The sequence below is a fragment of the Lissotriton helveticus genome, chromosome 12 (genome assembly GCF_964261635.1).
Source record: "Lissotriton helveticus chromosome 12, aLisHel1.1, whole genome shotgun sequence".
Taxonomy (NCBI): domain Eukaryota; kingdom Metazoa; phylum Chordata; class Amphibia; order Caudata; family Salamandridae; genus Lissotriton; species Lissotriton helveticus.
In genome coordinates, this window is record NC_136073.1 from 369,798,821 (window position 1) to 369,826,025 (window position 27,205).

Genomic DNA, 27,205 nt, shown 5'->3' on the forward strand with positions numbered 1-27,205 from the left:
GAAGTGATGAGAGAGCAAAGTGCTAATGAATAAAGGGCATTCTAAAGAAGAGTTATCAAGATGGTGAAGTACTAGTAACCAATTATTTAAACCAGCATTTGCAATGCAACAGGTCTCGCATCAGTTAGTTAGAGTTATTGGCATTGCAATTACAATTTTATGCACACAATAAATACCAGTACTGCTGGTTGAGATATTTACTATATGAGGGAAATATATGTTATTCCAGGTGTCAACTTGTGAATGTGGCATAACATTTGGAATCCGTATTTCACACCACATGCCACATGTTTTGACTATTTGACGGCCTTTCCCGCCAGTGAATTTCTGAGGTCAATAGGGAGTGCGTTCCACATCCTGGGATCATAAATGCAGGTTCATCGGATGACTTCATATTCGAAGCGTTGGGACTCATGAACACAAATATCTGCATAACACCGCATTACAAACAGTACCTCCAGGAAAAATCAACTAACGAAAATGCAATAAACGTTTTGTACCGCCAATTATTCGATTGATGTGCAGCAAGAGCTCAAAATACCCTTGATTATGGGCGTCTTACTACAGATATCGCTTCGATGCACTACCATAAACATCTAACGGCCAGATGTAGGTGAGGGACATTTACCGACTCATAAATACCGATTTTTATTTTTTATTATTTTTTTTTATTTATTTATTATTATTTTATTTTATTTTTTTACCGATTCGATATTTATGAATCGGTAAATATGAAGGAGGGAGATGTAGCTAATTTTTAAATTAGAAATACCGAATCGGTAACATTTGGTATTTACCGATTCGGTAAATACTGAATCGGTATTTCCTATTGATTCCTATGGGCTGTGAAGCCCATAGGAATCAATGGGAAATACCAATTCGGTATTTACCGAATCGGTAAATACCGAATGTTGCAAGGGTGCAGGGGGTGTCACTTTGACACCCTCTAGCACCCGAAGTAAAGTTATGTGTGACATGTGGCGCACATACATGCCCTACAGGCATGTCTGTGTGTCACATTGCACAGTGTGCATGCACAGATGTAAAAATCAAGCCAGAACAGGTGATTAAGGCTACTTTGCCCGCACTGGCAACAAAATCCCTATGGTGTGCGTGTGTATAGGTGCAGGTGGTCTGGGATACAATCCCCTAGATCCCAATATTAGAAAACAAGAAACTTGTTTTACAAATCAAAATGCCCAAAGTGACCCCGCACACTTCAACAATGATGCATGCACATGATTATTACAGTATCAATAATGTTGTACATATTGTTCCATTGTCTTTCCAAACATTCTCCCAAGAATTCCAAAGTCAGATTTCTTCAGTAGACAAATTCTTTATTCACAAGAGATACTTAAAACCAATAGCCAAAGCGTTTCGTCCGAGACCGGACTTCTTCAGGGCTTGTTTAGAATTCTCTCTATAATAAAGCTTCACAATGGTCTTCTAGCTTGAGACTTGTTGGCTATTGGTTTTAAGTATCTCTTGTGAATAAAGAATTTGTCTACTGAAGAAATCTGACTTTGGAATTCTTGGGAGAATGTTTGGAAAGACAATGGAACAATATGTACAACATTATTGATACTGTAATAATCATGTGCATGCACACCTGGATTCGGTATTTTACCACACAATAGAATTGTGTGGTAAAATACCGACTCTTAAGGGCCTGTGACACTCTCAGGAGTGTCACCTACATTTGGATTTACCGAATCAATAAAATTACCGATTCGGTATTTTACAGAATCGGTAAATTTACCGATTCTGTAAAATAATGGCCCCTACATCTGAAAACCCAAATACCGGTCAGTAACGGCCGAATTCGGCCGTTACTGACCGGTATTTGCTCTCCTACATCTGGCCCTAAATGAATGGCTGCAGTGTTTCACAGTGAACGACTGACCTTGGTGTAATTTACAAACCTACGCAGCTAGCATTGAGGGGCAAGTTCTGCTTAATTATTTTCCCGACTTATGCGAGCAGGTCCATGGTAGTGGGGTGACAGTGATTGCGTAAAGCTGGGTTTGCGTGTGAAGTGGTAAGCCCGGCAGTGGGCTAGATTGTGGGAAGAGAAGTCCTGACTAGTTATAAATTCGATGCAATCCCTCCATAACAGTCGGGGCTTGAAGTGGAAAATCATTACTACTGGGCCCATAAGTTATAGGGAAAGGGGTAGGATAGAACTGGGGTCACGAGGAGCAGAGCCTTACAGTCAACGTGTACATGTAATTAAAATAAAACTACCACACAGCAATTTGCAACAAGTATAAATATGATAGTAAAACTATTTTAGAATGTTAAAGGAAACTGCACTGCTGTACAGATCTTTGTCTGCCCAACAAGTTCCAATAGCAGTAACATCACTATGGTTAATGGATTTGTTGGAGAACTGTGGCAGTTTAATCGACTCATTACAAGCGAGTGAACATGCCCGCTACAAAGCAAGTTTAGCTTGCAGGACACATTTTGCTATTTTATGTAGATATCTTTATAGGTTAAAACTTTAGTTGCAGACTCGTGTGCTACTTGTGGATCTCCAGTTGCTATCCTTATAGCTTAGTGAGCATAGTGAGTTAAGTACCTGCATCAGGGAGCCTCATGCAAACCATAAGGCATACGTTTAAAAGTCATTTTCTCAATCTTTACTTATCCTAAGATTCCCCACCCCAAATCCTCTGGTATCAATAAATAATTATTAGTAAGTGCCATATAAATGGTTTTTAGTACAATAACATGCAGAGACTTCTGACAGTGTGGCAGTGCATGCTTAACTTATATACAACGCTTGCACAAGTCAAATCCAGGCAGAAAATCATAACTCATTTACGATGGCACTGAATCAAGGTGTTAGTCCCCAAAACTACCTCTCCGCTGCCTGAATGAGACTGGAACTATAAGAGGGCAAGTAGTCCTTTAAGTGACGCATTTAAGTTCAGCGCAACTAGAATTGCAAATAAGAAAACTACGACGTAATTTACAAACTGCACATTTTCCCTGAGGCCTGCGCGGACCTGGCTCAATAACCACGGCACCCTTCCAGTTTCAATGCTGTCAACATGCATAAATATGTCAATACCTCCTACCCCAGATACGCTAGCGCGATCGCTATTAAACCAGCTCTTTTGATTAAGCAGGCAACTACTCTGGCTGAATAATCCGATTGCACCCAGCTCATATGCACAATTCTTAATTACAAGTGAACTACGCATAACGACTCGTTTGCACACCGCCACATTCAGTAGCCCTAACACCAGCTAGACACCTTCGGCAGAGCTTCGGCACATTCCATATCTGCCAACGAGCACAGTCCACGAGCAGCAGCTTCATACAACTAGTAACCACCCATGATACAAGAGGTGCCACTGGAGAGATTAAAAGTCCTAATGGCACAACAAACAACACTGTAACCATGCGCAGAATGTAAAATATACTGTTGAAACCACCGACTAAAACCAACAACGACCCCGATACATAGTGGAATAGTAACAAATTATAAGCCGGATCCAAAACACATTATTCCTATTCCTCGCCATTCTAACCTCCTCTTCACTATACACTGAAATAAACCACGCTGGGAAGGTCCGTAGCCTGCGATATAGACCGTTCCGAAATGCCCACATGTCAACGGCTTTTCCCCTGTAAACGCAAAACGCACTCTCTGAAGCTAAATTGAGGATGATCGATCGGGACGGTGGCGCGCGGGACACTACAGCTCACCTCCAGCCTGCATACCGGGGAAGTCTTGACTTTCAGCACGCTCACCTCTGTTCATTGGTATCTTGCACTGTGCATTAACTGTAATAAGCATGTGCACTCACTTCCTGGTCTCTGGGAATGCTTCAGACAGCTCAGGCCTTGTGTGACAGGGATGTAAAGCCTGGCATATGGCACTGTGAAAGGAAGCTCTGTTGAAAAGTGGGAGCGCTGCCATCCTGCTGAAAAAAAGCAATGTAGACACTACTTTTTTACTGACTGGGTTCTGCCTTTACAATGTTTACTTACTCCAGTATTGGAACATTTTAATAGATTCACACGCTTGAATCATTGCCTGTCATCACAATGGGAGTCCCAGGTACTTAAAATAGTAGTAGTAGTAGTTTTAAATAGTCATAATACACTAATAGGTATAGACTAAAGAGAGGCCTAGGCCTCTTAGTTTAATAACCTATCATAGTCCTTCTAAAGAAAAAGACCAGACTTTTGCCTCAACCAATCAGCAGTAGTAACCCTCTAGAACACTCCTGAAGGAAGCTCAGAACCTCAGATTTTCTACCGCACGTTGTGCTAGGGAATCTCCCCTGAGCTTTTTCAGTTTTTTCTCATCAAGAAAAGAGAATGTTCACACACCAGTACTGTTTGAGAGGCTGCGGGGAGGCGGGGACGTTCTACCACACTATCTGGGATTGCCCATTAATTGCTGAGTACTGGTCCAAGGTTATGCGAACAATATCTCAAGTGGTTAATGTTTTGCTGCTCCCAGAGCCGCGTCGTTGTCTGCTGAACGTTTGGGAGCCTAATGATTTAAGCAACCCGATGCAGGACTGGGCAACGCTGGGTATTGTGTATGCTAAACGAAATGTGGCCAAGGCCTGGGGATCCCCCGTGTCACCGGCGCTCAGAGACTGGAGCGCGGATATGGACTCTGCGATGGTTGCCGAAAAGGCGGTATATTTAAATCGGAAATGTCCGTGAAAATGGTGAAAAATTTGGGGAGCCTGGAATGAATACACAGGATATATTTGTGAACCACCTCAGATGGAAAGTGATAATGATTCGGTAGGATAGGGAGGGAGGATGGGATAATCTCGGAAGAGAGGGCTTGTGATGTACAGATATCCTGAATGTAATAACGCTGCTTCCTCGAGATCAAATGAGGTGTCCACTATGTATCTTCATATTAACTGTGCACGATTGATGCGCACAATGTAAACCTTGAAAATGTCCAATGTTCACTTTTATTAACAATAAAAATTGTTTAAAAAAAATAAAAGAGAATGTTGGACTTTTTCAACAGGAAAGTACAATTTTATATATATTTCTTAATATCACCTTCCTACTGCTGTGGGTCCTCAGTATATTTGGACTATGTCTGACACGACCAAGAAGGCTCTCTTCAGAGAAGGTGCCATTTGCCTGAAGAAAAGACTTTATGTGCATGATCCCCACAAGAATTGCATTTACCTCCTGTATCCATCTCATAAGGCGTCTGAATGCAAGATTTGCCATACTTTTTCTAATAAGATCCTTAGAGACCGAGAAGGATGTCTTCTCACCTGGCTTCAAAAATTAAAAACTAGATCAGACCCTGTGTCAGACTCTGAGAGTGACCAGTCTACATCTACAAAAGCCTCTTCAAAAAGAGTAAACGAGTCATCGCAGTCTGATAAAGAACCTGCTAAAAAGGCTTCTCCTCAGGACACAATATACGTTGGTATCAGTATGTCTCCAGAAACATTAGTAACTGCTGTATTCCGTAAACGATTACAGAGTGGGCTGGGGTCAGGCAAATTTCCCTCACACAGCGACGGGGCCTAGTTAATACAATTGTGTGATTTCTAATAAAATAGAAGACTCCGAAAAAGTGATGGATTCTTTATGGATGTACTATCTGTGACTGGCTAGCATTTTGTCTTGGAGATCTGGGCACCGCCTTGCTCTCTCATAATGGATCTTAAAAATGTGATTGCCATTTATTATCAAAATCATAAACACCTATATGATGAATGGCTGTGTCCCAACAAGTCTGAACTGTGCTTGGATCGCCTCCATTATTGTGCTGTAACCGAAAGGATTTATAGCACTGATAGTGCCAGTGAAACATACAGGAACATAATATATAATAGTAAGAATATTACCATGTTTTTATTTTTCCACATTATCGTGTTTCTGTTCTCTTTGTATACATTTCTACAAGCTGTTACCTGAGGCCTATATTTTGTATTAAGTGTAATATGTGAACATTTTCAGAATCTTTTAATTTACTGTTTGTGGAGAAGTCATTTGATGCCCAAATAGTATTAGTAGTACTTTTGAAGGGTCTCTTAAATGCCTTTTAATAGGACAATAATTTGAATCCTGATGGAGTATTTAGAATTATGAAAAGATGATCATTTTAAAACAGATCTGCTCAGTTTAAGACGTTTTACTGTGAAGCACACACACGTTTACTGTCTTTTATATGGCCTTTTAACTAAGAAGGCTCACTGCAAAGGTTGCTTTAGTTAAGCAGTAAAGAAGCCTGAAATTTTAAAAAAAATTCTACAAGTAAGACCTATAAGAATAATACATATTGAGCAGGAAAATGTGACATATTACAAGCGTGATATACCACTGTTACCATTACAGAAACCAGTCTTTTGTCTGTTTATTGTCAATTGGAACATTAAAGACTGAGCTAACCTATTCCTGCTGTGTCGGATTTCTTATTCAGGAGTCTTTCTTTCATTGGACCTTTGGAGTAACAGAAGCAGACTGCTACGGTGCTATTGATGTCGAAACAGGAAAATCGTTACTGTTTGTTCCCAAACTCCCCGAGAGCTATGCAGTCTGGATGGGAAAGTAAGGAGATTTTGATTTTTTTAATTGTAGTAGTCATAATGTGGCATTTTGAAAATGCCTATAGCTATTATTGTATTCTGTAAGAACATTAATTGAGATTTTCTTGAATACATAACCAGATCAGTTTGAGGGAATCGTTAACCCATGACTTGCTACAGTTTTCAATTCATACTTTTATCAAACTAGATTGAGAAATTTTGGATAGGGGCTGTTAATCTAGGGCTTTCCACCCAATGCAAAGTGGTGTTGCCATATTTGCTTGTAAACCTTATGTTCATAAAAAGCCTGGAATTATTTTAGAGTGGCTAGACACAATCTCCTGACCTCCTGGTGAAGAGGAGACTCGCATAAATGTATTCAGTACAAATAATGGAGAGCACTAGTTAATTGTTAAGGAGAAAATAGACTGCGAAGATGGTGGTCACTCACTGGGGCAGTGAAGATTTATGGTCAACATTGTCATGAGATATACTGATTCTGCTTATGGGTGATACCCAGAGTAGATTTAATTTTAAATTTCAACCAGTTTCTATGACCCAAACTCTAGATGCTGCGAATAGTGGCCAACATATGAGTCCTCAAAAGTCAAATTCAAAACTATTGTTACAGGTTACTAAATTGATTTTTGTTTAGGTTTGTGTATGACGTGATTTTACATTTTTTTATTTTTATTTCAGGATTCACCCGCGGGATTATTTCAAAAAGAAGTATGAAGTGGATGAAGTGCACTACACAGTTGAGGTGAGACTAGAGATTTCCCTAAGCGTTATGGAGCAAGTATTAAAATATAGGCGATGCAGGTTTAAAAACTAAAGGTTTGGCTCTAGGGAAGCAGAGTTAAATGCAGTTCATTTCTTTATATGGAAATATTGGTGCTCATTTTTGGTAATGAAAATTATTTCCTCATTCTTCTACGTTTTGCAAGGTGGTGGTGATGATGCCTGTAGGGCTGAGCATCACTCTCCTGTGAATATCATTCTTTCAGCTCTGACTACTTATATCAAAGCTTATACCTCTGCTTATGTCCTAATGCTTGTGTTTCTCATTCTTACATGTCACATCCATCCTTTTGTTATGTGTTACAATAGATTTACTCACAATTTAGTTAATTATACAGTCAAATAAGTAAGTCTGCGGGCGTCTCCTGACACGTGTTATACTTTTCATCATTCTTCAGCTGACAGTATTTCTTCCATTAGGGGATGCTTACTTGCTGCTTATAAATTACTGCTTTGAAGTAGCAAACAGTGTGTGGTGTGGGTCACTGACTCAGACAACCAAAATAGGACTAGCTTCTTGCTCATCAGGACACTGTTTAAACACCTAACAGGGACGGGTTCACACACTCCCATTTTGAACTAATTTTACTGCATGAAAACAGCAAGGCTTTCCGAAATGGCCAGTCTTCCATAGGAGGCGTCCATAATAAAAAAAATCCCAAATTACCTGCGATCCCCAAAACTCAACACAACATATCATTCACACTCTCCCCTTCACAATCCTCAGTGGTGCCATCCAGAAGGTAGCAGCCCAGACTTTTCAAAGTAAGACACTGCTGCAAGTGTGGTTGATGAGACTGGGGGCCATGCTGGTGGAAAACGGAAAGAGGAGGAACGCAGCAGGATCCACTGAAGTGACTTAAAAAAATTGTGAGGCTTCCAGAACAAGCTCATACTTCCAGAAACCAACGCAGTACCCTAGGTGAGATCCCTTATCTTAAAGCTTAGTACTCTAAAAATGTTCTCTAAAGCCAGGCATAGGACAACAGATAATGGCCCCTGTTTCCTTTTCACAGTCCCAAAAGGTGGCACCCAGGATGTAAAAAACAAACTGTAATAAAAAGTAAAATGTTGTGCAAGGCTTCCTGAACTACAATGGCATTACAAAAGGAACTGACCTTTGAAGCCGCCAGTGTACACTACAGGTAGCCCCAACAGCTAGACACCACTCCAAAGGTAGACCCGAGAAATAAATACAATTGGATGCATCACTTGTTATAAGGAAGACCGCGCATGATACAGCTTGATAGTGGTCACCACCAAGGATGCAAACAGCTCTCAAGATGAGGCCCAAAGCCTGAAGTGTCAGTTCAAAAGAGGCCACGAGAACAGATGCAACCCTGCATAAGAGTTCCTTGAAAACTAGTCAAGTCTACAAGAAGCACCCATAAAGATCTGGCCTAATGAATCCTGAACAAGACTTTATACCAGAGAACAGTACTACATAGTTCAGAGATTTCTCAAACTAGACATCAGGAGCCTTTTGTATCCTCCCAACCTGCACATCAAATGCATAGGCTGGTGCACACAGCATGTTTCAGTGTGCCAGATGTATCTCTCAAACTCTATCAAGTTTTTCAGATTTGGTCATAGTTTGATTCCAGAAATTAAACTGTCCTCCAAGAGAAGCCTGCCAGACTGGACAAAACTTTATAAATGACAGTGCATATGATGCAGGATATAGTTTCTCCAGTATTATATCTTTTATAGATTCACATGCTTGAATCTTCCCAGTCGTCATGGTGAAAGTCCCATGGTAACAGTAAAATAGCAGTACTAAGCTTTAAACTTAATTCCCTTTGAAAATCAACACCATTCAGTAACCAGTTAACCTAATTTGAAAACATCTAAACTTCAGCCAATCAGAGCATCGACCAGAGTATCCATCAGGGCCATGCAGGGCCACCATACTTCAGATTTCGTACCGCGCGTCGTGTGTTAGGGAGTCTCCCTGAGCTCTGCTCAGTCACTGTGTTTCTTCTTTACCCTTTTGAACTTCCAGCTTGCAGTTCATTTTCTACGTCCATCTCTGCTGCTGAGGTCTATTTTGGGACCTGTGAGTGTACCTTTGTTGGTTTTTTTTTCAGAATGTCTGAGTCTTAAAAAGGGCTGTTCAGGCCCTGCAAAACTTGTGGAAAGTCCAGGCTTTACTCTGAGGATCCTCGTAAGGTATGCCTGTATTGTCTGTATCCGGACCATAAGCCCAGAGACTGTAAGCACTGTCGTACTTTCTCTTCAAAAACCTTCAAAGACCGTGAGGGAAGGCTACTTCTCTGGCTACAAAAGAGAAAGTCTGCTAAGGAATCAGACTCTAAGAGTGAGGAGAAGCAACATACCTCCGTCAAGAAAAGAAAGGAAGAGGGTTCTTCTTTTTCCCAAAGAGATCCTAAAAAATGCAGATCTCGGAGTAAGGAAAGATCTGAGGAGAAGAGGGCTAAAAAAAAGAGCAGCCTGGCCCCTCTCATGTACAGCAAAGAGCTGGCTCTGTGCCTCCATCTGCGCCGCATATGCCTTTCAAAGAAGCTTCTTCAGGAAAAATCCGACCGTCGACGACCTCGTCGACAATACACTCTCCATCTATGCTCTGACTGGCTGAAGTCTGGCTGTTTTTAAAATAAGGTTAACTGGTTACTGAATGTTATTGATTTTCAAAGGGAATTTAGTGTAAAGCTGAGTACTGCTATTTTACTGTTACCGTGGGACTCCCACCATGACGCATGGGAAGATTCAAGCATGTGAATCTATAAACCATATCAATACTGGAGAACCATGGTGTACAGGTAAGTAACTTGTTTTTTATCCTACCATGTTGCACAGAAAAGGCTCCAAGGTGGATGGGCAAGAGTCTCGGAGTTCTGCCAGAGAGAGAAGCTGTTCCAGCGTTTGAAGAGAAAAGCTGGTGGCATCATGAGAGGAGAGAACTTTATGTTTGTTTACAGGTGGGGCCTGCAGGACTTTTGCACCGATATAGAAGTCAAATTAGAAGTATGGCTTGGGGCATGGTGCATAAGGAGGGGTCGATTGGAACCAGGCTTTCTCAGAATAGAAGTACAAATTGGGCTATGAATTTGCAGGTCACCAGGTGATTATAAGATTAAGGCAGGATCTCTGGTAACAGCTTCAAAGCATACAGTGCATAGTACTATTGATATGGTCTCCAAATCAGACCGCAGTATTCCACATGGAACCTTAGGAAAATATTCCCTCCAGATATAATAGGATTAAAGCGAACACCGCTCATGCTCTGTCTACACCCATACACAACACTGCAGATGACCAGCCACTAAATTTGGAACTTTCAGAATGGCAGGGATCTTGTAGCAGGAGGCAGGAGCACACTTAAATATAAGTAAACTCAATTCTTTGCCTGATTGCCAGAAGTGGCACAATATTCCTACTATAACTTCCACATCAATGCACAACACTCCACATGCTAGGGCCTTCGTGATTAGGCAGAAGGTAATCAAAGGTTTGCAACAGATGCAGCATGTGGCCATGCCAGGCAAGATGGGGCGGGGGGCAAATATTTCACTTAGCTTCTCTAAACCACGCATCATTAGATCCTGTACACAGATTCAGTCCAGTAACACTGCATCACTTTACACCTATGCCCTCAATTAACATGCATTTTACAGTCTGTCCCACATGGTTACTAACTCAAATGGCCTTCCTTTTACAGGGAATGGCTATTTTCTTCTGTTAGGTTGAAACACCTACCAGAATAGGACCAATATTATGATAAGTTGGCTGAAAGTGAACTTGAATGCTATTTAAATTGAATTTTCGAGTTAGAGGGCGGGGGTAAAAATGAAGGGTCATAGTTTCAATATAAGGGGCCACCTAAAAACTCCATGTGAATGATGTGAAGACTTTTGAGAAAAAAATATTATTATTTGAAATTGTTTCCATGAAATCTACTGGTCAAACCAATATTGCATTTTCAATCAAACATGTTTTGTTTGGCCAATTTTATGAATGCTGCATTGGTGTGAAGTAGTCTCACTTGTTTTTTGCTATCAAACAAATGTTTTACATCTGGCTAGTAGTGACATAACATTGTTGAAAGGCTGCCTATCCATGCACCACACACATGCATTTATCTAGCCATAAGCAGTACTTCCATCCTTTATATGCCCCCAATAATCTATTCATCCATGCCCACCCACCTGGGATTCTGACTGTATGTCTAAGTGTGCCGTTACAACAATAATGCAAACATGCACAATAAATCAGATCAACTGGCTTTGTTAGGACGTATGGTATATGTCTCCTATTGAAAATACTGAAGATGTCGTGACCCATATACACAGCATGATTTTGCTTTATGGATCCTATTTGACTAAAAATATGCAATGACAAACCGAGATTTGTGTTGGTATAGTACATTTATATCTTTGATAGGATCTGACAGTGTTATTTTTTCACTGCCCAAGCGTTTCTCAGCAGCTGTAGTCTTTGAGAACATACCTTTGAAATGACAACACAATTAGAATATGCAGAAAGAGAAGAGAGGCATTACCTATGTTAGACTAGGCATATGTTACTGCTGTAAGATGAATAGATATTGATGCACATTGAAATGTTGCCTTTAAGATGATTTGGAGACTTAAAGTAAAAAATATTTAAATCCATCTAAGTTCATGTGTCTTAGTATTACTATGCAGTGTAAAGAAATGGAAACCAATTTTTATTTGCCAGCAGGGATCTAAGACATCTTTTTATCAGACAAAAGGTGATCAATTAATGATGCTGCAATGTGGAGGTCAGTAAATGTAAACCTGAAAAAGACTGTGGACATTTACAGTTAGTATGTGTTTTGTCATATAATATAAAAGTTAGTCCTATTTTATGTTCCTTCATATCTCATCACTTTTAGAAATCATGTGCATGGATCTCCTAGTAGAGACTTCATATATGTGCTACAATTGTATGTTGTTTACTCTGTTTGAAGAGAGGTTAAAGCACTAAAAAGTCTGCTTGCCTCAACCCTTGCAGTGGGCACAGGCGATGATTTATAGGTAGGGGTGGGCGGAATTTGCGTAGTCTCGCTACGCAAAGCTCCGCGAAATGGTAAAAAAAGGTCCGCGAGCATGCAAAATTTCCGCGAACACATGGAATTGCTTGTTCTGCCCGTTCGTGATGCTTTTTCCCTGTTTGCGATCGCTGTGGGCATGCTTGGGAAGAAATATCTTGCGAACACGCATTTTGAAAGCATGAACAAGCAAAGAATTCCACGTTCTCCACGGATCGTGAAATTACCCAAATTACGCAAATTACGCCAGCGGAACGAAATTTACCGCCCAGGCCTATTTATAAGTTATTGTCTGATTAGTAATCCCCCAACCTGTAAGAGTTGTTTTTGATTCACTACTAACCTTACACTTAATAATCTCCTTTAGTGGGTTTGTTCTATTTCACTATTTCCTCACAAGGCATTAGGATTGTTTTTATCAGCAGAATAATCTGCTATAAGCATGCAGACTGCAGTTAAACACCCACTGTTAAACACTTTATTATTATGACTTTTGTGAGTGTACACTTTTTAATTTTTTTTAATTATTTGGTCTTTCAAACCTGCAGTACATTGAAAGAGTTTATCACCTTTACTTGGAAAGCAAACAAGTAGCAGGTTTTGTATCAAAAGTGGCTTAGATCCATATATTTCTACCTTTGCTTCGTTCACAGAGCATATTGCAAAACTGGATAGTGGTTAAGTTCCCTTTCAACCTGTAAGTAGTGTCAATCGATTATTGGAGCAATTGTAAGGCTGCTGCTTATGCTATACAAAATGTTTAAAACTAAAGAAAATGTAATTTTTCAGTGGTATTTCCCTGTTGACATTTCAAATTGCTGTGTCTCTGTGTGGAACAGAGTGGACCAGATCTTTCCTCTTTTCTCAAGGACCAGATGTGCTTCATAGAAAGTGATCTTTGTGAGTTAAATAATTCTCAGCAGGCCCTTTTGTGCTGAACATTCAGTGTCTCAATGTTAATTTCAGTCCTACAGCCCTTACAAATGTCCACCAATGTCTTTCCTCCACGTTTAGCCCTCCCATTCACAGAAGACCCCCAGCAGGAAGACCACTGGTTAAACCCTGTTAAATTTTAACAGAAGATTTTTATCCAACATTACCGTGAAACATCTTCACATGCACAACTTCTCAGCACTCCAGTAACCTATGTATATAATCAGTCAAGTTTCCGAAAGGTTGCAGCCCAAAAAAGTGCAATCACCAGAATTCAGGATAGTATTCCTCTATTCCTATTATATTGGATAATCTAGAATCCTGTTTTCTTTTTCTTGGTCTCCCAACAACCCTTGACATGGATGACCATCGGAGGGGTGTTGGAAGTCCTGAAGGCGAGAGCGAGAAACGCACATACACACTCAATCTCTTAAAGGGCACAGTTCACATTTGTTTCTTCTCCTTCATCAAAACCCTCAAACAATTGGTTAGAATGGGTAATTACTGATCTGACCTAGACATGGTCTCAAGTGACTTCCTGAAAGTCTCCATTCTTGATGTTGAACTCATACATGGTGCTGCTGTGAGTCACAATGGAGGAATTGGGTGCGTTTATCCACCAATGTATTAATGAAACCCTCCTATAAATGGAAATCGCCTCTTTTGCCAACATCCTAAGACTTGGGCTTTAATGAAACATACACAAATGGATGTCTTCAAACGTCTTAAAGTGAAACTCTGAAAAGCCTGACTGTATCCTCTTTTCGAGGTTCAAATAACAAGTCAAATGACACATTGAAGCTGTTTTTACCATGCTTGCTCAAGAGCTTACATCCCTTGGCTTCTGAGCTGACTCTAACCTCTGCATGAAGGTACAAATCAAGCGCTGTTACATCAACCAGAACCACCCTTTCCTTTTTTAATGAGTCAAGCCCCTTCTCATGAAAATTTGCAAGCTATTTTAAAATCCAAATTGGAGTAGCAATAATCTACTCATTGATGCTCCTAACACATCTTCACACCTATGACGACCCTTCTGCAGTCAGTATATATCTATTCCTCCTGTAAGGGGCCCACCTCAGATGTAAACAATCTATTTGATTAGTATCAGAGAGTTTCAAAATCATTCTGCTTTGACCAAGTCTTTTCCTGGTACTTCTCCTTCCTTATAGAAGTTTGGTCCTAAGGCTTTGTAACCTGTTACTTCTCCTGAATGTCACCCTGATATGCATGTGGTTCTGTTTTCATTTTAGATTTCCAGTGTCCTGGCATCAAGGAACCCGTCCGTTCTTCTTACTCTGGTAAAATATCGTTATTCTGTCTCCATGTTGAGAAAGACCTAAATGTTAATTAATCCTATTTAAGTCAGGCAATGTGCCCATGGTGTGGTTTGTTGAAGTTCCTGCAGTGCCAGTGGATATTCTACGTAGTTCTAAAGTTCTGCAATTGCTCAGTCGGGAGAACTTTGCACTTTGTGATATGCTGACTCTAGCAGAGTCCATTTAAGGTGGAGATGGATGGGAAACATTTACTGATCTAATTAATGCAACACTGGGTGGCAGTAGTATCCATTTCCCCCTATGTCTCTAGGTATACCCGCCTACAGTGTTTGTTTACCAATGACACATTTGTTGATGAGCGTTTTACATCCATTTTGGATAAGTGGTGCAAAAAGGTAATTGGTGCACCTATATTATGCAGTTTGTAAACTGACTCGTCTCGAGATGCTCACAGCACTGTGTTAGTTTTTTAACTAACTCACACCGTGGTATTCATTTCATTAACCTAGATAGTCTAGTGGACTCTCTAGACCCTTCAACCTTTAGGAGACTCCAAGATGTCTGCAGTAGAGGTGGTAGCCCACTTACCTCCCTGCCTGTCTCAATTTTCTTAATCAGATTTTCTATTTCACATTGGGGTAAACCGTTCAACCTTTCATCACTGTGAAGCCACTATAATAGTAAAATTAGTTTAGATCTAAATTATTGCCTGCAAACATGTTTTTATCTTATTTTTAAGTTCTTGTTGAATTTTAACACATATCTTGTTGTATTGATTTTATTCATCTATTCTGTTTTAAGCTTCTTTTTTATTGTGATATCAGTACTTTATGTACACCGCTTTTATGACACGAATTGTCGAATAAAGCTTATGTTGATGATGAAAATTAATATACCTATGTTGGCTTGTTATCTTGTTTTGCTTTCTCACATATTGCAACACCAATGAATCGGTTCCAGATTAGGAACGGACCTAATTTCAGAAACAAGGCACTGCAACGAGAATGCTAGCGTTGGGAGATTTTTAATTACAAGTTACATTCACTATTCCGAATCTCTCTTTTTTTCATAGTACCTTTTCCCTTACCATAATTACCAGTGTATATAACGGGGAAGCCTTTATGAGTGTTGATCGACAAACCTTTGCACTAGCTATAGAAGTGTGGTGTGTAGTTTGTAGTATTGAATACTGCAGCGTCAATGACTAAAACTTAGTGTCAGTACCTAGTAAAACTGTGAAATGATGTCTTAACTATCCCACTTTTTCCACCAGCGTGGCGTTAATACCGATAGTGGAAATGTCTGCAAAGAAGCTTCATTTGAAGGAATTAGCCAGTAAGTGCATGTACAGCTCATACTTTTACTGTCAAGCTTGTAATCTGACAAAACACTTTCCCAGCTTATAGTCTTTTATTTATGTAGTAATTTGAAAGTTAATTTTTTTAGCTATTACCCTGATAAAGATCTGTGTTTTCACCCTGTATTCTTTTGGCGTTGTATGTATCAAATCCTCAGTTTGTAAAATCCTCACTGTATACACGTTAACATATATTCTTCACAAGGTACATACTGAGCTCCTGTACTGATTTGTTAGCTTTGCGACTGAGTTCAGCTGATCTATTTTGTTGATGTTAGCATTGCTAAAGGCTAGTTAAGCACCGCACCGATGTGTTTTGGATACTATGCTGCTTCTTGTCTCAAATGATAAATCACAAGAACCGTATGAACCTCATTGGGCTGTGAGGTTCTGATAGCAGTGAGTGAAAAAGCAAAATCGGTTGGTTCTTTTTGATTAGTAAGTCATTATAGGAAGGAATTAGACTATTTCAGTCTAATAGCATCTCATGAAACATGGTGAGACTCATGGAAAATGCCAAAGAATCATTAAAACCTGAGACCAAAGAGCAGTCGGGCAGCATTCCTACTGCCATGAGGAACATGGGCTTCACATCGGTTCCAGAGATCAATGGTGTGTAGAAAGAAAGCGGAATTAGGAACAGAAGACTGAAACGTACATCCATCCCAAGTGGACACCAATCTTCATATGCCTCTTAAGGTCGAGGGATGATTGGTTAAACATCCATTATGCAAGTAGAAGATGCATCATTCACATAATGATTTAGTCTATTGTGAAAATCAGCTGAAAATCTCTAAAAGATTAGATTGGACATTGACAAATGAAATGGTAGACCACTAAAGACAGTTAGCCAGGACACTACATTATGTTATCTTGAAGTGCAGTGCTGCAGAGACCATTTTATTGATCAGAATGCTTGTAAGTTTTACTTCACTCTCTTGCTACTAGGATCCAGTAAGATGGAATAGGCAAGTGAATCGCCTGTAGACTAGGAGCAAAGGTCATTGAACATGCCTCCGCCTCCCGTATCTATGTTTGATTGATTTCTCAGCAGCATGCTTCCTCATAAGGATTGAGCAATTCCTCTTTGCCCATGAGAGGAGAATATGCAGGTGAATTATTCAGCTACAATTATTATGAAATGTATTTAGAGGGCATAGAAAGTAAAATTGTGTGCCACTACGAGGTACTGTGTATCTCTGTCCCCAAGCCTCTGTGACCCAGTATGTATCTTCTGATCAATTTTGACTAATTCCCTCTTCCCCAGACCTGCCTGACTTGCCCTTCTGGTGGAGGGGAATATGATGTCAAGCCCATAGAAGTTGGCAATGTTGGCTGTCACAGCACTCTGGGTCTAGCTTATATGAGCTCTCCGCAACCTGGATACCTGGAGGCTGTCATGATGGGGAACGGTATGGGGATAGGACTCTGCTGGTCCAATTTTCAGTATCCAATGTTTGATACCTGTTGTGTTGAACTGGCTGATGCCAAACAACCCCGGCAATGTCAGTTTGGGCACAAATCAATAAAAACGCACAGTAAGGAGGAACATACTGGTAGCGGATACAATATGACTATTTTTGAGTTGTAATTCTTTATTGAGAACACATTCATGTTGCAAATGTACAGTACGGGACAGAGTACTCCTACCATTGGAGAAGGAGGGAAAAAAGAGGGAGGGGATACAATCTGACTTAAATAAAACACTAGCATAAACACATCTTGGCATTGATGGTTATACAGTCGCAGAATGGTTTCATGTGTATTTATAATACAATGCTAGGACAATATTGGCGCACAAAAGAAGCAGACTGAAATTGCTCACAATGCAGTAACTCTAAACCACAACGGTAATTCTATAAATCGGGATACCACAGGAGAATCTGGCCTTTCAACCCATGGTACTCAACTTAGTAGCACCAGGCAGCCCGCTCCAACCCTGCCCTATCTCTCCCTCTCTAGGAACGGTGCAGCAGGGCCAGCGGCTGTGGGCGTAATGGCAAATCTGAACACTTCCATCAGTGAGCTTCACCAAGGCATCCACACCTCTCCTTTTTATATACAAAAACACTGCATCATGTTCCCTGCCTGCACCAGTGATTCTCGTGTTATCAGTCTTTTCGCTACCCTGGATACTTCCTCTCGCTGATACCCATCAATCATCCTCCCAGGCTTTCTTAGTGTATGTCTCCCATGATTCACATGCCTCGACCTGGTACAGAAAACACAGCACCTTGGCAGATAGTTGTGTCTATTAAAAATGGCAAAAACAAGCGTCACAAGATTGTCTGCTAACTCAGTGAGGTACATGGGTTTTCTGAATGCATTTTCACTCATCAACACTGCCTATATTAATTACCCTCTTCGTGACACAAAGTCTTCCTCACACTAGGTCTTTACTGCACATCTGTGAAAGCTGAAGCCATGGCCCAAGAGTGTTGATGGCGCCATAGATAAATGCCACAGTATTGCATCCAGTATGTCACTTCACTGTGGCAGGGAGCCCTGAGAATTCTTCATAGAAAGCTGCTCAATATGCTGCAGAGTTCATGCACACTGAGCGTGGCTGCTTTTACTGTACCCATCTATCCTGACTCCTTCACAGAGTCTTGAAAGAATTATTTATTTTCTAGACAGCGGTCATCTTTTGGTCTATCCTCCGTTCACCACGACTTGTTCATTGTATTGCTCTTAGCATAGTTCGAAATGGGACATTATTCAAGAACTTTGAGCTAAAAATTTAGGGAATTAGTTAGCGGTTAATAGTCATTTGTTGAATATATTTGTTTATTAGCACAGTCAGTAGCTAACCACATACTAACCACTACAGTCATGAATAACTTCATCAGAGCTGGCCTGTAAATCAAAGCTGCACTTGAAAAAAAATTCGAATCATCTCAATGTCGCAGAAGGCCACGGCTAGAATGGGGCATGTGGGCATTGTTGGGTGATGGCAGCCCATCCCGCTTGAAGCAAGCACCTTACCCTGCGGTATATCAGCAAAGTGCTAGACTGGCGGAATGGTCCGTCCATCCTTATTTATCATTCCTTGCTATGTAGATGAAAGTGAATCCTCGAGCAAGACTCCACTTGTGTTACTTGGTGGGACCAATTTCATTCAAGATTGTTAAACTTTCATAGAAGCAAGCAGTCTTTATGTTTTGACATTTTAACTATTTGCAATTTGCACGTTCATCACTTTTTGTCTTTATCCTTAGATTTCAAGTGAACAACAAAATTCTTCATCCAGAAATAGTGGAGTGGTAAGTATACATGCTTTTCTTTTACACCATTAAATATGTATGTAATTTTGCCTTGCTAATTCATTAACATTTGTACGAGCTAAGTGGTTTCACTAATCAGTCACTTAGCTTTATTCGATTTTGATTTAAAAGCATACAAATAAAAAAACAATTTTAGAATAAAAACAGAGGAACATACATACATTAATATATCTACAAGTTAAAAAGGACGTGTGCCCAGCCTGTTGGAACATTTCCTTAATTATATCGCACTGTACATAAAATTAGCATTTACCGTCTGAGTTAATACGTAAGCTTGTCCCTTTATAAAGGGGTCTTCAGAAATTAAAATTTTTATACAGTAAATCAAATCTATTGAGGGCAGGAGAGCTACTACCAATAAAAGCAAGAGGTCCCCTTCCCATCAAGTATTTGTGTACTGCCGTTGATCTTAGTAGGGGGATATGTGGGGTACTTGGGTAAAAATCGTACAAGTCCCAAATGGAAATGGGGCCATCTCCTTCTTGGGGCTGGGAGGATCGTAGATGGGGGACAATGTTCCAATTCCTAAATTTTACTAATATTAGGTCCCCAGGGATGTCTTTAGGTAGTGACCCTAACCAGCCCACCCTTCTAACGCTCAGGATTCCACCATCTTGATTGGGTAGCAGGGGTCTATTTTTAGTTAACCAAAATATGACCTTATTTAATAGGTCCTGATGTCTTTCGGGTTTCCCGTAAGTGGGTGCCGGTATTCCTGAAAGAACAAGCACAAAGGGGGCGGCTTCCGGATGTAAATGTATACATGCTACTCTGTTTCGCTCCGCTCTGGCAACAGTGTAGTTAGTTAACACAGATTTGGGGGCAATTTTAGTAACAATTGGGGGTGGTATGTTAGGAATTTGAATTTCAGTTGGGACATTTTTTCTGGTATTAATTGGCACAGGCACTTCGGGTGCAGTGGGTAGGTTGGAACAATTGGGTATTACCGTCTTTATAGGAGGTGAAGAGTTGACTTTAATGGTTGTCTCTATACTTGTCAGCCTATCCCCCAGGATATTATTTTTTTCTACCAAGGGTGCTATTATGGATCTTAACATTTGCTCGAACTGGAACAGTAGTGGCAACTGGGGCGATGGTACTTGGTCATCCAAACTTTCAGCATCCCCCTTAGATAAGGTGGAGTTAATGGCGGGCGATGAGGGACCAACACATAGTTTTTGTATTTTAGGTTGATTTCCATAGTCTTTAACCCCATCATGCTTCCTTTTAGCGCTTGGGCCCTGAGGCAGTGCAGCAGCTTGGGTGTTGACCTCCTTAGATGATAGGGATGTTTCACCCAGTCTGCCAATGGGGGTGTCGATACTAGAGCCTTTTACAGGGGAGGGGGATACTACTGGAACGAACTTAGTACCGCACAAAGCATTTAATTCCTCCCAGTAAGACAAGTTTTGCGGACTATCCGGGGTTAATGGGGGAGATTGCCTAGTATCTAGGGGTTGGCGAGATTCATCAATATCTACTTCACTTAGAGTGGGCAGTATCCTCCTACTCGGGATTTGCTTTTCCATCCCCTGCCCCGGGCCCCGCTGTGGGATTGATTTTTTGTAAGCCCCCTTGCGTGTCATGATTGGTGGAATATGATCAATATTAATGTCTTTAACGGGGAGATAAGATATCCATGGAAAGTCAATGTGTAGTGTAGATCTCTGTACCTTCTCTTGTCAGGGTGCCAAGGGAGGTGGCCCGTCCCGTCCTCCTCAGGCCTCGGAGGGCATTAGAGGGCCCGCCCTTTGCCCGGGCTTAGCCCGGCGGTCCCGCGCGCGTCCTGAGGGGACAGGAGGCGTTCTGATGTATGTAGGCGCCTCCTGGCGCAGGCTGTGACGTCCCAGGTGCGCCTCTGCCACCGGGGCACCTGGGGAATGTAGTCTGGGTCCGAGTTGCCGGCCGTTTCCCTCACGGCGCTCGGTGGACTCAGAGATGACAGTGAGGTGCTGTGGGGCTCAGCCGATACCCCTCCCGTGCTTCTTGGACTGGTGCTGCTAAGATTGGACCCCCAAGGAGCTGTCGGCGCTCCGATGTATGTAGGCGCCTCCTGGCGCAGGCTGTGACGTCCCAGGTGCGCCTCTGCCACCGGGGCACCTGGGGAATGTAGTCTGGGTCCGAGTTGCCGGCCGTTTCCCTCACGGCGCTCGGTGGGCTCAGAGATGACAGTGAGGTGCTGTGGGGCTCAGCCGATACCCCTCCCGTGCTGCCTGGACTGGTGCTGCTAAGATTGGACCCCCAATCTCAGTGGGCCCATAATGGACTCCTTTATTCCACATTTTAGAGTTTAGTACTAAACATCATTCTCTTATTTGGTTTTAGCTGATGTTTTTCCATGGGTTGACATGCTGTGGTTTTCTTGGATGTTTCGTCTATTTCACTATCCGTGTCTGATTATTTATGCTTTATTCTTAGGCAGTCCCTCATTTAGGGCTTTATTACGAGTTTGGCGGTCCTCCTGTCGGCCCGCCACCGCCGCGCCGACAGGAGTTCCGCCAATCCCGTAGTGTGCCCGCCCTCTGGATTATGAGTGTAATCCATGGCGGGCGGGAGGTCTCACGGCGGTGGTCTGTTAGGCTCATAGGAATGCCTTAACAGCAGACCTCTGCCGTGACCGAGACTGCAGCACGTTCCTGCGCAGTGAGGCATGGACCATGTCGTGCATGCCATACCCTGCAGGAACGGGGTGCAATTCCAGGGGGCCGCAACATATGACCCCCTGCATGCACCCCCAGGCCCAGAAGTGGCAGAGGGCCCTGTTAGGGTGCCCTTACCTCCATGTCCGCCACCCTTTTTACTGCGGGCTCACTGCCATGAAAAGGGTGTTGGAAATGAAAGTCGGAATATGCTATGCGGTGCCGGAGCAGCACCACCAGCATGTTCCTGTCCATTTCCAGACCACCAGAGCAGCGGGATCCTTGATGCTGGCGGTCTCGTGGAGATCCGACCACCACACTCCTAGTCCTTTGGGCAGATTACCAGTGTGGCGGTGGTCGGACCGCCACCAATAGTACAGCAGTCCTGTGGACCTCTGTACTCGTAATAAGGCCCTTGGACTTTACAGTTTTGGACTCCTTGATTTCAGTTTTACATATAGATTTTTTCTAGTTGAGTCTGTTCACTACACTACTGTATGCAGGCATTTGTTAAATGTAAGTGTGGCGCTGAAATAAGTAGTGAGGGCAGATGGACCATTACATGCTGCACGTTTCCTAAAGTATCTGGCGTAACAGGACTAGTCGTTGAGGATGATGTTCAAACTGGTTTCCTGACTGAAAAAATAATTTAAAAAATGAACGTAATGTTAATAACTTTCCTCTACAAGAGCCTGTGTGTGTACTTTACCCTAATATTCAATGGGATCACAATTAGTTGAATATAGCATTCAGTTAAGAGATTCAGCCTTCTATTGGAACTACATATTAATTGACAAGGTATATTTTAAATGGTATTTATTATTTTTTCTCAAATGTTTCTGTGTCATTTAATAGAAATGTGACAATATTTTGTGTTATTTTTTTTTTAACACTTCACTGTAGCATAGGTAGACTAATGCCATTCAGTACCCAGCCCTCCTTTATCAGTCCCTTCAGGTGCTCCTTTGTACAACGAATCAATAACTAATTCCTTCTTGCCTCAGAGCAGTGGATTGCCTTGGAATTTCGCCCCATTTACTTGGGGGCCTGGACCACTGGCTGCTGAGTTTTAGAATCCATCAGTGGATTCATAAGAATAGTACGTTGGTCTGGATCACTAAAGTGATTGCTTTTCTGTTTAATAGTGGTGACGCCAGCACAGGCTGTTACTGCAAAAGGAGTAGGTTCACATGCTAAGAACCTTCTACAGAGTCCAATCCAATTGGAAGAGCAGAATTTTCCCTGACTTAAGATCAAGGTGAAGGAGTGAGCAGCTTTCCCTCTGACAAGGATGGTTTGGTTAGTATAGCGGCTTTGCAGAGGCATAATACAGAACTATGCATGCCCTGCAGAACTGGGTGATACTATAACTCCAGAATCTAGAGGAGGGTGAGCTCCCTCACCCACCTGTCATTTTGGACTGAAAGCTTTGGCTGGGTGTGTGGGGTCTCCTTGACACACTTCACTGAGGAGCCATGCTCCAGGTTTTGTTACACCCCTGACTGCTCGAGTACAATGCCACAGTGGAGCCACTTCACAGTTTTGGCAGTATTCTAGCATAAGAATTTACCAAGGCTTCGTGATGCATCACTTTTAACTTTGCCATATCAATTTCACTTTGGTGCTACCAAACAGAGATGCACCCATAACTAGTTAACAAGGCAGAACTGCCATTGTCATGTGGGCTCAATTCAATTGAGAGTTACCAGCCAGAGCAATTATACAAATGTTTGTCAGCAGCTTTATTTCTTTGGAGGCGTTGCACCACACAGCCTGGAAGAGGAGAGGGTGCTTTCAAATGTTTTTTTTTTTTTTGTTTTTTTATGGTTTAGGTTGTTTATGGAAAGAAAATTCTGCAGTTGTACACAGCCTTACGCCTACAACCCAGGGGCCGGTGGCTTGTTTTAAAGAAGACTTTACACAGCTGTAAGGCCAACATCCCAAAGGGCAGGCAGCGTCTCTTATCCGAATCATGCAAAAGTCCATGTAAGCATCACATCATTGTCATACCCACTACATCAAATATAAACAACTTCTTAGTGTCCTGCAGGCGGGAATTTATCCAGCTTATAGCATAACTGAACATTTATAACAAAAGCATGTTAATAACATGTGCAGTGTCCTTCATCACAATTGGCTCTGATCTCGACTGCTCACTCGCCCAAGCCCGCACCACCGCCAGTTACTGTAGGCACCCTCCAAGCACACCATGGGTAGAGCACATCTGCGGTCATGTCAAGTATCGCTAATTATAGGGCTGAGGCTCTGATATTTACCTCTGGGTCCACCACAGACTCGTCATCTGGCTCCACATTCCTGTTAAGCAGATATGCTGTGTAGAGCCCCCAGAAGTACTTAGGCCTACTTCGAGCTGAAATTTTCCGATTGTGCACAGCAATAAAGCATGTCTTGTGACTGCTGTGACACTGTGGGGACAGGGCCTCTCATCCAACACATTGCCACCCTGCGCCGTGCCATGAGTAAACCCATGTCTACTAGCCTGCGTATTGCCTTCTGAATCCCAGGAGAGCTATTGCAGGGTCGGGAGTAAGCTCCATATCTACAATGTTCCCCAATTCCAAGAAGATAGCCTCACAATATTTAAATACTCCGGAACACTGCCACACCAGGTGCATAAAATTCGCTACAGGGGCCTAGCACCTATCGCAGGCTGAACCCTCCCTCAAACCGAACCTGTGTAATCTCTCTGGAGTGTAATACACTCTATTCATGAATTTGAAGTGTATGAGTCTGTGTCTGCCATATAATGATATGCGCTTCGTATTAGTGCAGCAGTAGGTCCACATTGAGTCATCTATTGTAATTTGTAAATTTCGTTGCCATACCAACCTAGCTTTAATGTATTTGTTTGCTCTGTGGCACCTTATATATGTTGGAGACTATCTTGCGAGGCGATTTCGTTTTTATAACATACGACCGTACCAACACCTCCAGGGGTTCGTTTAGGTCGTCCCCTAACATGTCACGCAGAGCTCTACGCAATCTATAAAACTGAAAGCGTTGCAACAAGGTGCTATCTTTCACCATACCCGCAGCTTCGTCCTAAGTCTTAACCACCTCATCCTGGAACAGGTCACCCGTCGTGTTTATGTGTAATGTGTGCATTGCCCGCGTAACCCCGCCATCTCTACATGGGGGTAGCCAGCGGATCCATTCGATCGGCATGGCCGGTGAATACAGCAGAGCTCCCGCCTGCAATTGCAACAAGTTATGCCAGGCATGGCGTGTTGAATTAATGGAGTCTAGGATCCCTGGTCTCTGGTCGGCAGGTTCAATTATCGTGACAGGGAGGGGGAGTGGATCCGCAAAGAGCTTCTCCATACGTAGAAATGGTATGTCCGGCGTGCCATAGGGTGCTTTCAAAATTACCTCAAGGTGGATGTGCACTGGCCTGTTGACCACCCCAGGTGAGTGCAAAAGCCAAAATCCCCCACTGCTGGAGCTTGCTGTACAGTTGGTTGGGCTAAGTTTAGTTGTTGACTGTTGAGTGGAGGATTCTATGCAAGAGGTGGGACTCAGAGGCATGACAGAGCTGTGCACTTATTCTTAAATGCCCTGTAGAGTGGCAACATGCACAAAGTTGGACCTAGTGTGGAGTTCAACCATATGTGTGGGTAAATATGTAACACATGGGTGGAGATAGGCTAAAACTGCAGTCATGCTAAGTGCAATCAGGCACATGTTTTTCGGTCATTGTCAAGTGGTGTCTATCCAGTTTTCGATGTTAGATAGTAGATTGTTTTGTAATATAAACATCCCAGAGATTTGAATGAGGGTGTAACTTGCCTTATTAGTACAGCCCTCCTTACCCTTAATAGCATGGGAACTCTAAAAACACATTCTTTCTTTATATTTACATTTACATTTGGAAACCCACTGAAATCTACAGGCAACATTTTGTGTCATCATTACGTTCTTTATCTGCACTCCAGATAAAGAAAGGTGTCTTAGAATTGTATTTTAGGAGTTTTGTAAAGCACTGACTTGTGACATGGCCCCCACTCCACATCAAAGCCTCCTCCTCTCTTCTTGAATTTCGCAAGACGCTGAAGACCTGTATTTTTAATTACCCAGCCTACTATAGACAGGGCTTAGCACACACACCTTCTCATCACCAGGATACTCCATGGGTAGTAGTCAGGTTTACAAATACTCTTCACATAACACATTGCATCTGTATATCTCTGTGAGTAGTTGAAATTGTTTTTCAAAGGTGATGCAGGCAACCATAAATATAATAGTTTTACATTCATGCACTACCTTAGTTAAAAACAGTACCTCAGGTGTGAGTAACCATACTAAACCTGAGCGGAACAGTTCCAAATGGCTGCCATATGGAGTGTGTTTGGGCAAATCTTTCACTCACAGTTGACCAGTGGTATGTTAGCAATGAGGCAGCAGCTCTATATGCTTTTGAAAAATAAGTCTGTTGGGTTATTCTCTGAAAATGATATGTTTTGCTCCAAATGCACTAATACTTCAGATTTGAATTGGAAACAGATTAAAACCCAATAGCAACAACGAATGACAAATGTTACTGTATTTTCTTTCCCCACTCAAATATTGAACATTATCCTTCATGTACGGATTCTGGTAGCACAATGGATAAGCAAAGCTCCAGCCATGCTTTTTTGAGCGTACGTTTTTGGTACTCGCAGTTTCCCTTTTTCCAAACACAAGAAGAATCCTAGTTGCAGCATCTTTTATGCCATTGCAAAGGAAGTATAAATGCCATATTAATTGAGTGTAAAAATGCAAATACCATGTTGGTTACCAATTTTTCTGATTAACCAAAAATATAAAATGAACTAGGTGCTCCAATATTTGTGTTCATGGGCCCACAGACCTCTTCTCGTCACTGGCAAAGTGATTATGGCAGAGAAGATGTGCACCTTTCTGGGGGCTGGAAGGGGACCCACATACCAATACTGCACATCTGTGGACTGAACTAAGGTCTGTGAGGAGGCCTTAAAGACTGGTCATTCAGTGGAAGGAGCTGGGGAGACGTTTAGCTCCACCTTATGTGTCCTGTCGCACTAAGCCTGCATAACAGCGCACTGAGGTAGGAGACGAACAAACAACCTCGCCTGTGGCTCTGCATGGGCGGTCTTTGGGGGGGGAGAGACTGGCCACTGGGAACCCAAGGGATTCTGGCTATAGGCCTCCTTGTCGACATGGTAGGCGGCGGAAACTAACCCTTAGAATCCCCTTGCCCCAAGAGTGCGGGGGGCAAGAAGGGTACCGGCATAGAGAGGCCGCCCGGCGAGAGTCTTGTGCGAAGAGCGGCGATTTGTAAGGGAGGCCGTAGACCACAACAGC

The 27,205-nt window shown here is 42.1% G+C and overlaps 1 protein-coding gene across 1 annotated transcript in view; it reads left to right on the forward strand.

Annotated features, from left to right (window-relative positions):
* Positions 1–27,205, forward strand: part of PEPD (peptidase D) — a 166,078-nt gene that overhangs the window by 55,631 nt on the left and 83,242 nt on the right. Inside the window, exons 3-7 of the mRNA XM_078670283.1 lie at positions 6,434–6,561; positions 7,239–7,302; positions 14,559–14,606; positions 15,859–15,920; positions 19,161–19,205. Of these exons, the coding sequence (XP_078526409.1) occupies positions 6,434–6,561; positions 7,239–7,302; positions 14,559–14,606; positions 15,859–15,920; positions 19,161–19,205 (347 nt within the window). The remainder of the gene's footprint in view (positions 1–6,433; positions 6,562–7,238; positions 7,303–14,558; positions 14,607–15,858; positions 15,921–19,160; positions 19,206–27,205) is intronic.